Raw genomic sequence first — 14,753 nt, forward strand, 5'->3', positions numbered from 1 at the left:
AGGGAGGGAGGGAAGGAGGGAGAGAAGGAGGGAGGGAAGGAAGGAGGGAGGGAGGGAAGGAGGGAGGGAGAGAGAGGGAAGGAGGGAGAGAAAGAGGGAGGGAGGGAGCAGGGGAGGGAGGGAGTAGACAAGATAGGTCAAGGGTACTTGCCACCAAGTCTAACCACTGGAGTTCAAGCCCCAGGACCCATGTGGTGGAAGGAAAGAAGTGACTCCTGAAAGTTGTCCTCTGATCTCCATATGGGTGCTTTGGCATATACATAGACAGTCATAAAAACTAAATTAAAATGTAATAAAAATTGTTTTTAAAATAAATCGGGTTTTTTTTTCCCCTATGAAATCCAGTGGCTTAAGTTTTCTTAGAATTATTTACTGGATTCGAACTAAGTCCTTTCTCACAGGTGGCCAGCCGTGAATTGAAAATACCCATGTCTTACCTGCACATCTGCGAAACAAGCACAGCAACAGTGCCCAATACAATCGCTACAGCCGCGTCCGTTGGAGCAGATGTCAACGGCAGAGCCGTGCAGGTGACTGCTCCCATCTCTGTCCCTGTGAACTTGACCACGCCTCTGGTTTCTTATCTGCACACAGGCACTGTGGTTGGCTTCAGGGAACTGACCCATACTGAATGAGTTATTTTTCTATTCCTGTGCAAAACGGTGACCAGGGTAACTTATAGAAAGAAGGGTTTGTTTGGGGCTTATGATCCCAAAGGGATAAGAGTCCATCACCATCACGGTGAGGACACATGGCAGGAGGCAGGCACGGCAAAGCGAGAAGCAGCAGAGTGTTCACATCCTGGACCACAGGCAGGAAGCAGACAACAGACTGGAAATGGCAGAAGTCTTTGAACTCACAAAGCCCACCCCAATCCCCTGTGGCACTCTTCCTAAGCCTCCCCAAACAGCACCAACTGGGGCCAAGTACTCAGAGACTCTGGGAGATATTTATTATTCAAACCACCACAGTTACTAAATAAAAGGCTAGACAACCAATATATTGGGAGCATATATGAATTAGAGCAAGGTAATACATAGACCCAGAATATAATGGTTCAGACACAAAAGTCTCTTTCATGCTCATACCTGAGTCCAGAGGGAGTCTTCTGTCAGTCAGGCATCCAGAGTGATAGTGGCTCCATTAGGGTGTGGCCTTCAGTGTGGCTCTGAGCTTCATCATTTCAACTGCATGAAGTCATGCATGAGGAAGGCTCCAGGTTAGACCTGGAAGTGATGCAAGTTGCTTGTACTCACAGCCCCTTAGGAAGAGGTAGTCTCTGGTTCTATCTACATACTCTACAGACAAGGAAAGTTGGTGAACACAGAAGACAGGGAAGGTGTATGCCCAGCTCCTGTGAAGAAGGGAGACATCATTTGGGTGAACAGCAATTCTATTCCTGGGAGACATCGAAGAATCTCTAAGACCCAACAGTGTAGAAACACACTTGTTTCCCTGGCCTGGCGAGTTCCTACAGGCTGACTAACTGAGCCCAGCCCAGTGCAGCAGACATGCTAATTACAGAGTGATCACTAGTGCCCCCACCAGAACACCCAGAGCCACCTTCTCTTGGAACTGTTTTAATTAGCATGCAAAGTAATGGGTTTCTTATTAATTTAACTGATTTGGGAGTACTGATCTTTTAGTTTGATTTGTTATTTTGTATTATTTTAGTCTGTTACTATTTTTTTTATGTTTATAGATGTTTTGTCAGCATGTATGTCAGTGACCCACATGCATGCTTGGTGCCTGCTGGAAGCCAGGGTAGGGTGCTAGATCTTCTGGAACCAGAGCTACAGAGCTGCCATGTGGGTGCCAGGAACTGAACTCAGGACCTCTGGAAGACTAGCCGGTGATTTTAACTGCCAAACCGTTTCTCCAGCACCGGGACATTTTTGAGACAGCATCTCACTATATAGTTCAGGATGCCTTGCAACACGTTTTCTATACCCAACTAACCTCAGACTCATGACAGTCACCTATAGAATCACAGGTGTGCACTGCCACACCTACATGTATGTTCTTTTGAATTAGCAGTCACTGAATTTGTCATGTTTCGTCTATGACAAACACTTTTTCTATTGGGGCATCATGGGAATGCATATTCCTGCAGACCACTACAACTGCCACAAGAACTGCCTTCAAACCAGTCTTATCTATGTGAGAACACTTCTGGGGGTAGGGGTGGGGCACAAAACTAGTGGGTTCTTCTCAGAACAAATGTTTTAAAAAGCTGAAATCCATGAACTTATATCTGGAGTAGTCTCTGACACAAGAGGTAGGCAGGCCAGGCATTGTAGAGTTGCCAGTTTAGCTAAATTAGAGCATCTAGTTTTAGATCAGAAACTGTGGGTTTATAGTTCTGATTTTGTTTATTTGTTTTGAATTCATTTGTTAGGACTGTCCTGGAACTCACTCTGTAGACAAGGCTGGTCTCGAACTCAAGAGATCCACCTACCTCTGCCTCCTGAGTGCTGGGATTAAAGGCGTGGCTACCACTGCCCGGTTTAGTTCTGTTTATTTAAGATTTACTTTCTGTTTTATGTGTATGGAGTTTTTATGCCTGCCTATATGTCTTAAAATCAACTTTCTTCTTTTCTCACTTCACACCTAAAACCAAGGCCTTTACATAGTGACTTCATGAGAGACAGATGGACAGATGGACGGATCGGAGAGTTGAATGTTTTAGACCCAAAAGAACAGTGGCCTGTCATTGTAACAAGCACAAATTTGAATGAAAATACAATGTTTATTCTATTTATTTTAATAGCTGGAAAGCACAAAGTAAAGTTCAAAGCTGTAGTTTAAGAAAAGAGCGAAGTAGGGCCTGGCTCTTCAGTGCAGGAGGATCTGAGAGTAGAGAGTTGGGCCATTTTCATAGGAAGTGAAGCGTGATGGGGAGAACAAGCCCCATGGTCGATGCTGACCTCAAGGGCCCCGCAGTGTGCTGTCTTTTGTTCCCAGAATATAAAGAGCAGGGGAGCACTTGCTAACCTGTGGTCATCCAAGATCCTTTGCCACAAGTCCTAACCACAAGGCTTTCTTGTTTATTTCTTCTAGAATGCCTGTCAGATCCTTCTCAAACGTCTTGAGCCTGTCATTAAGAAAAACCCAGAAGGGACATGGAGAGACTGGGTAGGTGCCCCTCTTTGTGTCTGTGTGTGAGAGCATCTCAGGTGCACAGCAGTGAGCAGCCACCCACAGAAGACAGTTCCTCTAAGTCTCCATCCACAGCTTTGGAAAGTTCTCTGAGCTGGGTCTCTGTTAGGGTTGAGAGGGTTACTTCAGGATGTGTTCCAGGTCTGTGTGGAGAGCACACACAGGGAAGGACAGTCACTGCGAAGAGGAAGGGTGTGTGTGGAACATCCAGAAGCCTCCCAGTCAGCTGATGGAGGAAAGACCAGGGAAGAGCCACACAGACACTGATGCTCTGAGTGGGAAGAGAACTGAAGACATCTCAAAGAAAATGACCTCACAGATCCTATACTTTTTCATTAAATTATTATCACACACTTACACACTCATACGCACTCACATGCACTCTTCTTTTCTTTCTTTCCTTTTTTTTTTTTTTTTTTTTGAGACTGTCTCTCTCTGCATAGCCCTGGCTGTTCTGTAACTCACTCTGTAGACCAGGCTGACCTTGAACTCAGAGATCCTCTTACTTCTGCCTCCCAAGAGCTGGGATTAAAGGCATACACCACCACCACCCAGCACAATTACCTGTTTTTTAAATATTTAAATATTTTTATTTTGCATGTGTAAGCGTTACACCTGCTATGATAAGCAGTGTCAGAGCAAGGCTTCTGTAGTACCAGGGAGCAGAGATCAATTTATATTTATATATATATATATATATATATATATATATATATATCGATCATTTCCACCTTACAAGTGGTATATCTATTTAATCTCTCTTAAATATGCCTATTCCACAGATAGAAGCAGCGTTTGAACAAAGAATAAGTCTTTCAGCCACTGGATACTTCAGGTAAAACTCAAAAAATATCCTGGCTTAGGTAAGAAAATATGAGGTAATCCGGTTTTTTGGGCCTCAGTCCTCATTGATAAATAAGATTGTGTTATATAATTATGGAAGTCTATTCTAGGCCCAAAATTGTGTAAATCCACATAAGCCTCTGAGAGCACACACAGGGAAGGACAGTCACTGGGAAGAGGAAGGGTGTGTGCGGAGCATCCAGAAGCTCAGCTGATGGAGGAAAGACGAGGGAAGAGCCTCACAGACACTGATGTTCTGAGTGGGAAGTATAGTTAAAAAAATGTTAAACCAGTAACAACTCAATCAGGATTAAAGACACTCAATTCACGTAAGCCTCTGAGTGGTATAGTTAAGGAAATGTTAAACAATTAACAACTCAAACAGGATTAAAGACACGCTAGTTTATCTGCTATTATTTACATGTATTTGTTTGTTTATTCTGAGGCTGGGGATTGAACCTAGGACCTTGCACATGGTAGGCAAGCACTCTGCCACTGACCTACACCTTCAGCCCTTACTGCTCTTTATTGTAAGGAACAGATATCATCACCAGAACCAACTTGCTATTCAACCTTACCAATCTCCCTTCCTTTATTATAAAACCTTTCTCCTTTGAAGCAGGTTTTGGGGGATGGGGTAAAAATCATTTGTCTTCATATATGTACTGTTTATTGATGGGGGCACTCCAATAAATTCATGTTCATTAAATACAGAAAGCAAAGAAAGGTGACTATCACATTCAAGAAGGATATGGCACTACTGTTACAGTTTAGCCAATAAACTGCCAGACTACACTGGCGTGCACAGAGGGAGATGCTCTTCCTCTTCAGCACAGGGACACGTAACCACTGAGGTGAACACCAGGGAACAGCTTGAATGAGCTTTTAAAGAAAAAAGAGTTGAAATGAGCATCAGGTGGCCGAAATGCTATTGTAAAATTATGGTAAAAATTATGGTATTGTAAAATTGTTAAATGCACAGATGTTGTGTTTTCTGTGTCCTCTCCCCCTGCCACCCATCTAAAGGACTTTATTCCCTCAGGGGCTACAAGGCCTTCATGGACTGGGAGAAGGGAGAAGGAGACCCATTCCCATACTATGTCTATGGAGCTGCATGTTCTGAGGTTGAAATCGACTGCCTGACAGGTGCTCACAAGGTAGGTCAACACTGCCCTGGGTAAGTTAGATCAGCAACCCAACTAGCACTGTGCAGAAAGTGGCCCAGCGTCATTACATAATACACAAAAGAGAAGATAATTCTTCCCATTCCAAGGAGAGTTCAAAAGATCCAGTCTTCTCTTGGAATTGTCACATAAAATTATAATAATATTGTAGACAAAAGGGAATGGCTGTGACTGACTGAACGTAATTAATGTGTTAAAAGTTGTTATTTCATGTCAGACAACAAAGTCACTTCCCAAAGTTTTACCCAGAATCAGATTTTATTCCTCAGGGAGAAATAGGGTTGTCCGGGTGAGATCATTTAGCTCAGCTGATGTGCATCCATTGTCATTATTCCCAGGGCAGTATGGATGACCAAAGGGCTAGCCTGGGCTGGGGTAGGGTCCGGGAAGAATGTTGTACCTGCTATTGATCATCAAGAAGTCACCTAGTGAAGACAGGGAGCATATCCAGGCCAAGTCAGCAGCTTGTACCATAAATGATAAACCTGTGGGTTATACTCCAGCTACCAATCTGGAGACAACAACAACAGAAATATCAAATAGAATAAAATATAACCAAAGTATAGTAAGTTGTTTTGCTAGGAAAATTATAAATGGCCACAACATATCAAAATACTTCTATTTGCTTATCGTTGCTTAACTTCTCTTCCACATCAATATTATTTTTAAAAAAGTATTTTTTGAAACAGGGTCTCGGGTAGCCCGAGCTGCCCTTGAACTTACTATGTAGTCAAAGATAACCTTGAACTTCTGATCTTCCTGCTTCCATTTCTCAAATGCCTGGCTTGCAAGCATGTGTAGCCATGTCCAGTGTGTGCTGGTGCTGGCAATCACACCCACAGCCTTCTGTATGCTATGCATGCACTCTACCAACCAAGCCACGCCCACAGCCCATTAATAGGATTGTTTAAAGACACAGTGAATGAAGACTGTCTGGAGAGAAAAGCCCTCCTGTTTAATTCAGGTTTCTCTTTAGGATACATTAATATATGTCAACACAGTTTTTACATGTATTTTCCCTGAGAGTGGGACATGCCATATGGCACATGTGAAGGTCAGAAGACAACTTGTGAGAGAAGATTCACTCCTTCCACCTCATGGGCCCCAGGGATCAAACTCAGGTTGTCAGGCCTGGCAGCAAACACCTTTAACTTCTGAGGCATCTTGTCTCCCTTTGTGGCTCCATTTTTATTTGAGGTCATTTTCAAGAGGAAAACTCAGGTGATCAGACTGTTCCTGTCTTGTTTTAAACTCTGTGTTCTGGTGTTTTTCATTCTGAGACACACAGGTGATGATATTTGTGCAGCAGCCCTGGGGATGTCAACCTGGGGCCTGCCTTGGGCTCCCCTCAAGGACCACAGGCCAGTGCCCCTGCTTTCCCGTGGCTCTGTCTTAATTGGATGCTGGTTTTGGTGATCAGCTATTCATAAGACCCTCCACATTGACAGGTGTATTGCCAATTTTAGCAAATAAAAACAGGCTGGCTAATTAAACTTGATTTTTAAGTAAACAACAAATACGTTTGCAGCATAAATATGTCCCACACAAGTCTTGGGACTTACTTATTTTATCTGTCAATTCTATCTGAGGGCTTTAAAGTAAATCCTTAAAGAAACAAACACAGGAATCTTTCAGAATACATGGTGTTAAAATCTGGTCTTTTCTGTGCCTTCCAGTTTATATGTATAAGTAAAGGTTCAAAACTTTCAGTATTAATGTTGATCCCTGAAAACAGTTTACTCTATTCAGAGACACTAAATGGCTGGCCCACTATGGCCAGTTCTGTGAAGCACTGTTGTCTGGGGATGCCCAGCTGGTAAGCAAAGGTTTCTACCTACTGTGTCACCGTCTCTTTCCCTGGTGCAATACACAGCACAAACCATGCCAAATGCCAAGGTGAATGTACCGTAGGGAGGGCTGAGGTGACTCCAGTCCCTACCCAGGCTGAGAAGGAAGGCTGATTCTAGGGCCTGAGAGACCAGGATTTGAGTCAGAAGAGAATCGCCAACTAAGACATGGTGGGAAACACCTGTAATCCCAGCATTTGAGCTACTGAGGCTGGAAGACCACTAGTTCAAAGCCAGTCTGCGCTACACAGCAAGACTCCATTTCAAAAGTTACAGAGAGAAGGGCTGGGTATACAGACCAGTTGATAGACTATTTTCCTATCATGGGCTGCATACTGATCCCCAGAACTGCATAAAACCAAGTGTGGTGTTCTGTGACTGTAATCCCAGCCTATTAAAGGTGCAAGGCAGAGGATTTGAAAAGGCCATTTACAGCTAGGCTCTGGGCCAGCCTGAGTTACATGAGAACCTGTTGGAAGGAAGCAAGGAAAAAAGGAAAGGGGAGAAGGAAGAGAGGAGAGAGAGAGGGATGAAGGGATTTCCAATCCAAAGACTAGAAAGGAAGAGTACTGTTGTTTAATCTAAACAGAAAAAGACATTACCAGAATAAATACTGATGAATGGTTGACAAAGAAAGTCCAGAGGTATTCCTGAGATAGCCCTGAGGTATTCCTGAGATAACCCTGAGGTATTCCTGAAATAACCCAGAGACACTTAGAAGCTTTCTGAAGCTCCCAGTAACCAACACACACACACACACACACACACACACACACACACAGAAGGGCTGGATCATTTCACTGTTTCTCAGAGAAGGAAGCAGACCCACAAAGTCTGAGGATCAGAGTTGGCCTCAACACTTACCCCTCACCCCTTCTAAAATCTTGCAAGCCCCAAAACTTATACGTGTCCGGGATGATTCTCTCAGTAAAACGACAATAAGACCACCTGCATCAAGCCCTTGTGACATGCTCATGAATCCACTAGAGACATGAAGCCTGGCTGAGAATCAGTAAACAGGCAGGCTCAATTATTTACCAGGTGACTTACTCACACTTGCCAGCATGCCCTGGACTTTGGAATAACTTAGCAGGAGTCAAAACAATACATGCTGAAGATCTTCCAGGTCTTTGCCAGGCCTGGCACTCCATGGGAAATTTGTCAGATATCATCCCAGCTCTAAAACTGATAAGATTTGGGGCAGTGGTTCTGGGATAGCAGGAAACTCTTTGTAATTCATTTCTTCATTGAGGGGATTGAAGGGGAGGGAACATGGACACCCCAGTACACATGTGGAGGTTAGACAACTTCTGTAACTCAGGTCTAACATATGGGCTCAGGGTTTGAACTCAAGGTCACCAGCTGTGGCAGCAATTGCTTTTGTTCTGAGGTAACCTGAAAATAAATATATTTTATTTATTTATTTTATTTATTTTTATTTTTATTATTATTATCTTTTTGTTTTGTTTTGTTTTTTCGAGGCAGGGTTTCTCTGTGTAGCCCTGGCTGTCCTGGAATTCACTTGGTAGACCAGGCTGGCCTCGAACTCAGAAATCCACCTGCCTCTACCTCCCAAGTGCTGGGATCAAAGGCGTGCACCACCACCGCCCACTCAAAAAAAATATGGAATGCTTCACGAATTTGCGTGTCATCCTTGCGCAGGGGCCATGCTAATCTTCTCTGTATCGTTCCAATTTTAGTATATGTGCTGCCGAAGCAAGCACTTATTTATTTATTTGTGTGTGTGTGTGTGTGTGTGTGTGTGTGTGTGTGTGTGTGTTACTGAGGATCAAGCCTACAGCCTTGTGCATACTAGACAGGCACTCTAACACTGAGCTATATCTTCTATACCTTAAAATTGTATTTTATTTCAAGTTTTTATAAAGAAGTAACTTTTTATCTGTCTCAGAAAATCAGAACCGATATCGTCATGGATGCATGTTGCAGCCTGAATCCGGCCATTGATGTTGGGCAGGTAGGTGCTGACCCAACTGAGCGGAAACCCCTTCCTAAGTGTGGTTGTAGGGTAATTAAGGACCTTCTCACAAGGATATGTTGCCATAAGGCTTAAAATTGTCCCCCTTCAGATTGAAGGTGCATTTATTCAAGGAATGGGTCTTTACACCACTGAGGAGCTACACTACTCTCCAGAGGGCGTCCTGTACTCTCGGAGCCTAGACAAGTACAAAATCCCAACTGTCACTGATGTCCCGGAGCAGTTTAATGTGTCCTTGCTGCCATCATCTCAGACACCTCTCACCATCTACTCATCAAAGGTAAGCACATAAACCAGCCAGTCCACACTGCAGCAGCCCAGGGAGCACAGCCAGAGAAAGCCACCAGGCAAAACGAAAACTGATGCTTATGACTATCTGGACCAGGCCCCTTGGAGACCACCCACCTAGTCTGGGAAAGACAAATCCCTCCTGGGAGCAATCCTGGATCCTGGTTTCATTAATACCTTCTCTCCCTGAAAATTATAGAAAAGCTTAGCCTTCTTGAAAGAGTAACACTTTTATTTTAAAACTTTGTCTTTTTTTTTTTTTTTTTTTTTGGTTTTTGCTTTTGTGGGGAAATGGGTTTTTTGGGGTTTTTTTGAAACAGTTTTTCTCTGTGTAGCCCTGGCTGTCTTAGAACTTGCTCTGTAGACCAGGCTGGCCTTGAACTCATAGAGATCCACCACTAGCCTCTGCCTCCAAGTGCTGGGATTAAGGCTTGCACCATAACTGCCCAGCTGTCTATTTCTTTTTAATTTTTTGAGATGGATCTTACAGAGACCAGAATGACTTCAATTCAAACTCCTAATCCTTCAGCCTCCACCTCCCAAGGGCTGGGATGACAAGTGTGTGCCACCATGCCCAGCAGGTCTGGAGGAATGGCCCCACTCCATCAGTAAATCACTTGCCTTGAAAGCTCCAGAGTATCAACCCAATCCCTAGAACCCACATAAAAATCCGGGTGTGGTATACTCTTGTAACCTCAGCACCGGGGAGGCAGAGACAGGAGTATCTCTGGAGCTCTCTGCTCAGTTGGTCTAGCCTAATAGGTGAGCTCAAGGCCAAGGAGAGACTCTACCTCAAAGGAGGCAGAGAGTGTTTCCAAGGATAGTAACTTGAGGATGTCCTCTGGCCACCATACACATGCACCCACACACATCACATCAAAGGGGTAGGTGGAGGAAAGAGGCACTATTGAGCTGGACGTGGTAGCTCAAACCAACAACCCCAGCAGAGGGTAAGCTACAACCTGCTGGTCTATCTAGAGTTCCAGAGCAGCACGAGCTAGCCATATCTTAAAAAAACAAACAAAACCAAAAGAATAAACGAGATTGAAGACATGATACCACTGAAACCATAGACATCAGTGGACTGAAACCTGGGTTCCTATCCCAACCCACCATCCTCCTTTGCTCATAGGTAAATTGCACATCTCTGAGAGACTTGGGATCCTCAGTCAAAAACAGAAATGAATCTAGAATAGCTGGTCCCAACTATGGTGAGAATGTCTGACCCCCAACCAAGACAGACAGACAGGCAGGCAGGCAGGCAGGCAGGCAAGCAGTCTCACGTGTGGACACACACACAGACACACACACACACAGGAAACTGATAATATCTAGATGCATTTCTAGCTGAAAGAATTTAAAAGATTTTACAGCAATGCTCAGAGGCCAGGGGTGTGGCTAAATAGCTTTCAGTGTGCAAGACCGCTCCCACAATAAAGAATCATGTGACTTCAAATGTCAATAGTGTCAGGAAGTAAAGACACTAGCCAACCTTTAATAATGACTAAAGGAAAGGAACAGCAAATTAAAATAAAGGTCAACTTTGCTTGCCTTGCTTTATGCAGATCATGGCAAACGTTAGAAGGAAACCTCACCAAGGAGTGAGGTATAAAGTCTTCCTTAAAAATCTTCGGGAGCCGGGCAGTGGTGGCGCATCCCTTTAATCCCAGAACTTGGGAGGCAGAGGCAGGTGGATTTCTGAGTTCGAGGCCAGCCTGGTTTACAGAGTGAGTTCCAGGACAGCCAGGGCTACACAGAGAAACCCTGTCTCGAAAAGCCAAAAGCAAAAAAACAAACAAACAAAAAAACAAAAAAAAAGTGTTTAGAAAAAAAATCTTCAGGGAAACTTCTAGCTAAGAGTTGTTACATCTCAAACCCTGGACAAATGACTAACATTTAACATGCCAAAGTAGACCTGGCTGCCAGGTTCTCCCAGCATCCCTCAGTCCCTACCTGTTAAAAGATATGGCTGATATACTATACCCCTTAACTTAAGCTTCTCCAGCCCAAGAGCTGGGCTGCCCTTCCCCTGGCTGCCCTTTCTGTATAATACAGTCATTTGGTTACCAGCCCCTTTTGGTCTACCCTCTAACCCCATGGCCTTTTGGTCTCCTGGCTCTCCCTCTCCCTTCTCACATGGCCTGGTCATGTTCACTCTGGACTTTCCCAGATGTCCCTGCCTCTTCCTTTGCTCCTCTTCTTTCTCTACAATAAACCTTCTCCGAGGAACAGTCATCTCTCTCTCTCTCTCTCTCTCTCTCTCTCTCTCTCTCTCTTTCTTTCTTATTTTTTTCATTCAGGAATAAATTGATTTTCTTTTCTGAAGCAAGAAAAATATATCTATCTGCAGGAATTTCATCATTTCCAAACTGAAATCCCCTTCAGCCTAGGTATTGCCTCTGGACTTGGGTTGGTGAAGCCATCACAGATTCAAAGGGAGGGGCATCGATAGGACCTTCAGACTCTTGCTGGACTAGAAGCCATCTGTGGGGGGAAGGCCAGAGGCAGCCCAGAGCCTACAGAGAACCCAGGCAGGGCATCCAGCATGGTGGGCATACCAGTAATCCCAACACTCAATAGGTAGAGGTAGAAGGATCATGAACTCAAGACCAACATAGGCTACAAAGCAAAATCTCTCTGGAAAAGTCACAAGGACCAAGAAGGGCATGGGTGATGAGTGTGTGCGTATGGTCCCAGCACTCAGGAGGTAACAGTAGGAAGATGTTTGGAGATTCAAAGCCTGCCTGTGCTGACTCCATAGTGCATTTCACAGCCTGGGTTCCACAGTCTTAGAAAGAAAAGATGAAAACAAAGATTAGAGGTAAAGGTCCAAAAAAGAGTGCTTGCTTAGTGTGCACATGGCCCCTGGCTCAATTCCCACCACCACCCAAAACAAAACAAAAGCCACAAATATAGAAACTCTTCTGAAAAAGAGGAAAGATCTGGTTATTTTGGGTTTGTTCATGGAAAGTAACAATTAGCCAGAAGCAAAAAACAGCTACCTCCTCAGACAGACCGTGGAGGGGGTCTCTGTCTCTCCACAGTCCCCGTTTCTCCTCTCCTTGCTGTCCTTCACCTGCCCACATCTCACTCACATTCCCTGCCCATTGCCTACAGATGAAGGTCTGTCACTGCCTGAGCCTTCCCCTCCTACAGTACTGTACACATGAAGGTCTGTCACAGATAGAGCTTTCCCCTCCTACAGTACTGTACACATGAAAGTCTGTCACGGACAGAGCCTTCCCCTCCTACAGTACTGTACACATGAAGGTCTGTCACTGCCCGAGCCTTCCCCTCCTACAGTACTGTACACATGAAGGTCTGTCACTGCCCGAGCCTTCCCCTCCTACAGTACTGTACGCATGAAGGTCTGTCACGGACAGAGCCTTCCCCTCCTATAGTGCTGTACTGGTTAGTAACACAAGCCAGGGTCCTTGGGAAGAGGAACTTCAACTGAGGAAATGCTTCTATCAGACTGGCTGTAGGCAGGTTTGTGGGGCATTTTCTTGATTCAGGATTGATGTGGGAGGGCCACTGTGGTCAGTCCCACCCCTGGGCAAGTGGTCCTGGGTTCTATAAGAAAGCAGGCTGAGCAAGCCATGAAGGGCAAGTCAGCAAACCATGTTCCTCCACAGCCTCTGCCTTAGTTCCGCTTTGAGCTCCTGCCTTGACTTCACTTCTTGAACAGGACGTGTAAGCCAAATAAACTCATCCCAAATGGCTTTGATTGTGTCGTTATACCTCAACAATGAAAAACAAACTCAGACAAGTGCCCTGCTTCCCTTAGCCCCAGAATCATAGTGAGGGATTATTTCCCACTCTGATTATGAAGTTGGCAAGTTCAAACCATTGACTGTTCTAGTCAGGTTGCCCTTCTCTTACCCCACAGAAACACATGGACACCTTGTGTGTGTACATACATGTAAAAACACATGCATCCCTTACCCATAGAACAAATATTTAACCCAGACAGAACTGAAGATGCAGGTTTAAGAAGCAATTTACAGGGCTGCATGCCAGGGATCAAGGATACAGTACTGAACCAGATGTCACCCTGTCCCAAAGTGGCTTGTTGTCTACTATAGCTTTTAAAGCAAATCTGTTACAGAGGCAGGTGATCTCTGTGAGTTCAGCCGGGTCTACGTAGTGAGTCTCAGACCAGCCAGAAACACTAAGCGAGACCCTGTCTCAAAAAGCCAATAAAATAGACAAATGTGTTTTCTTGCAGGGCCTCGGGGAGTCTGGGATGTTCCTAGGGTCATCTGTGTTTTTTGCCATTGCTGATGCGGTGGCTGCGGCACGGAGACAAAGAGACATAGCGGAGGACTTCACAGTGAGGAGCCCAGCAACCCCAGAGCGGGTGCGAATGGCCTGTGCAGATCGGTTCACAGACATGGTAGGGAACTCTGTTCCTGCAAGCTCACTTCTCCCTGCTCCCTTGGCGTCTTGTGTCAGTTTGTGACCTAACCTTTGTCTAATCAGGCTATAAAGTGATAGGGCGTGGTAGCAAATGCTTGCAATCCTGGCAGCTGGAAGGCAGAGGCAGAATTGTCCAGCAGTGCTTCAGACATTCATCTCACACTCCTGAACACAGCAATGACGACAGTCATCTGCCTCCGACCAGTTTCTCCTCCAAAGACACAGGCAGGGACCAGACACCTCGCAACTCAGGGCTTCTGCATAGCACTGTCATGGCCTTGTTCATCACATGGCCACTGTAAGGTCACCTTGTCTCTTACTCAAAAGCTCACGTGCATGTGACTTTCCAAACAGTGCTCTCGGTCCCTTTTTATAGTGATAAGCATCCCTTTCTGGAATGGAAGCAGAGCGAGGAGACTAAACGTGCAGAATAAAGAGCACCTCTGGATTTTCCCTGCTCACCCAAGGTGCCTTCTCAGTCTTCTCACAGTCCGGCCCCTGGAAAATGGCCTCCTGCATTTCCACAGATTCAGAATGTTTTTAGCCGACGCGTTGTTTGGCAGCGCTGTCACATACAGTGGGAAGGAGTGACTCACTTTGCTCTCATTCACAGTTCAGGACAGGCAGCTGGGCTCTGAGGCACATGGGGTGAGACAGCATTTTCCACCAAGTCTGATGATTCCTTGCTGAGACCTTGTCAATATGCCCTAGTGGACACCATTGTCTACTAATTACGTAAATGCTCATCAATCAGATACTTTTGTCAATGTGAGAGTAGTCTCAAATTTTCTAAAATATTCATCAATGGTTACTAGATGTCATTTCACAATAAGACCTATATTTGATACTGTAAGCCTCATTTACATAGTGTTTTACATTTTGTCTTATAAAAGAAACACATGTTATGCTTGGTGGAGCACTTGGGAGGGAGAAACAGGCTTGTGAGTTCAAGGCCAACCTGGTCTACATAGTGGGTTCCAGAATAGCCATGGCTACATAGTAATACACTGTCAAAGA

At 44.8% G+C, this 14,753-nt stretch overlaps 1 protein-coding gene, 1 long non-coding RNA gene and 1 other non-coding gene across 3 annotated transcripts in view; 1 reads left to right on the forward strand and 2 right to left on the reverse strand.

Moving 5' to 3' along the window:
* The window catches only part of LOC114619806, an 8,407-nt gene extending 416 nt beyond the window's left edge, over nt 1-7,991 (reverse strand). Inside the window, exons 1-2 of the long non-coding RNA XR_003711216.1 lie at nt 7,898-7,991; nt 1,089-1,226 (exon numbers count right to left, since the gene is read on the reverse strand). This is a non-coding gene — a long non-coding RNA (uncharacterized LOC114619806). The remainder of the gene's footprint in view (nt 1-1,088; nt 1,227-7,897) is intronic.
* The window catches only part of LOC114619805 (aldehyde oxidase 2), an 88,603-nt gene that overhangs the window by 60,568 nt on the left and 13,282 nt on the right, over nt 1-14,753 (forward strand). The window contains exons 28-34 of the mRNA XM_028765734.1: nt 402-530; nt 3,061-3,135; nt 3,942-3,994; nt 5,045-5,159; nt 8,943-9,008; nt 9,121-9,309; nt 13,546-13,713. Coding sequence (XP_028621567.1) covers nt 402-530; nt 3,061-3,135; nt 3,942-3,994; nt 5,045-5,159; nt 8,943-9,008; nt 9,121-9,309; nt 13,546-13,713 — 795 coding nt within the window. The remainder of the gene's footprint in view (nt 1-401; nt 531-3,060; nt 3,136-3,941; nt 3,995-5,044; nt 5,160-8,942; nt 9,009-9,120; nt 9,310-13,545; nt 13,714-14,753) is intronic.
* Nucleotides 8,651-8,757, reverse strand: LOC114619935. The gene has a single exon (XR_003711256.1). It is a non-coding gene; the product is annotated as a U6 spliceosomal RNA (small nuclear RNA).

The sequence above is a fragment of the Grammomys surdaster genome, unplaced genomic scaffold (genome assembly GCF_004785775.1).
Source record: "Grammomys surdaster isolate TR1022 unplaced genomic scaffold, NIH_TR_1.0 165, whole genome shotgun sequence".
In the NCBI taxonomy this organism is placed as follows: domain Eukaryota; kingdom Metazoa; phylum Chordata; class Mammalia; order Rodentia; family Muridae; genus Grammomys; species Grammomys surdaster.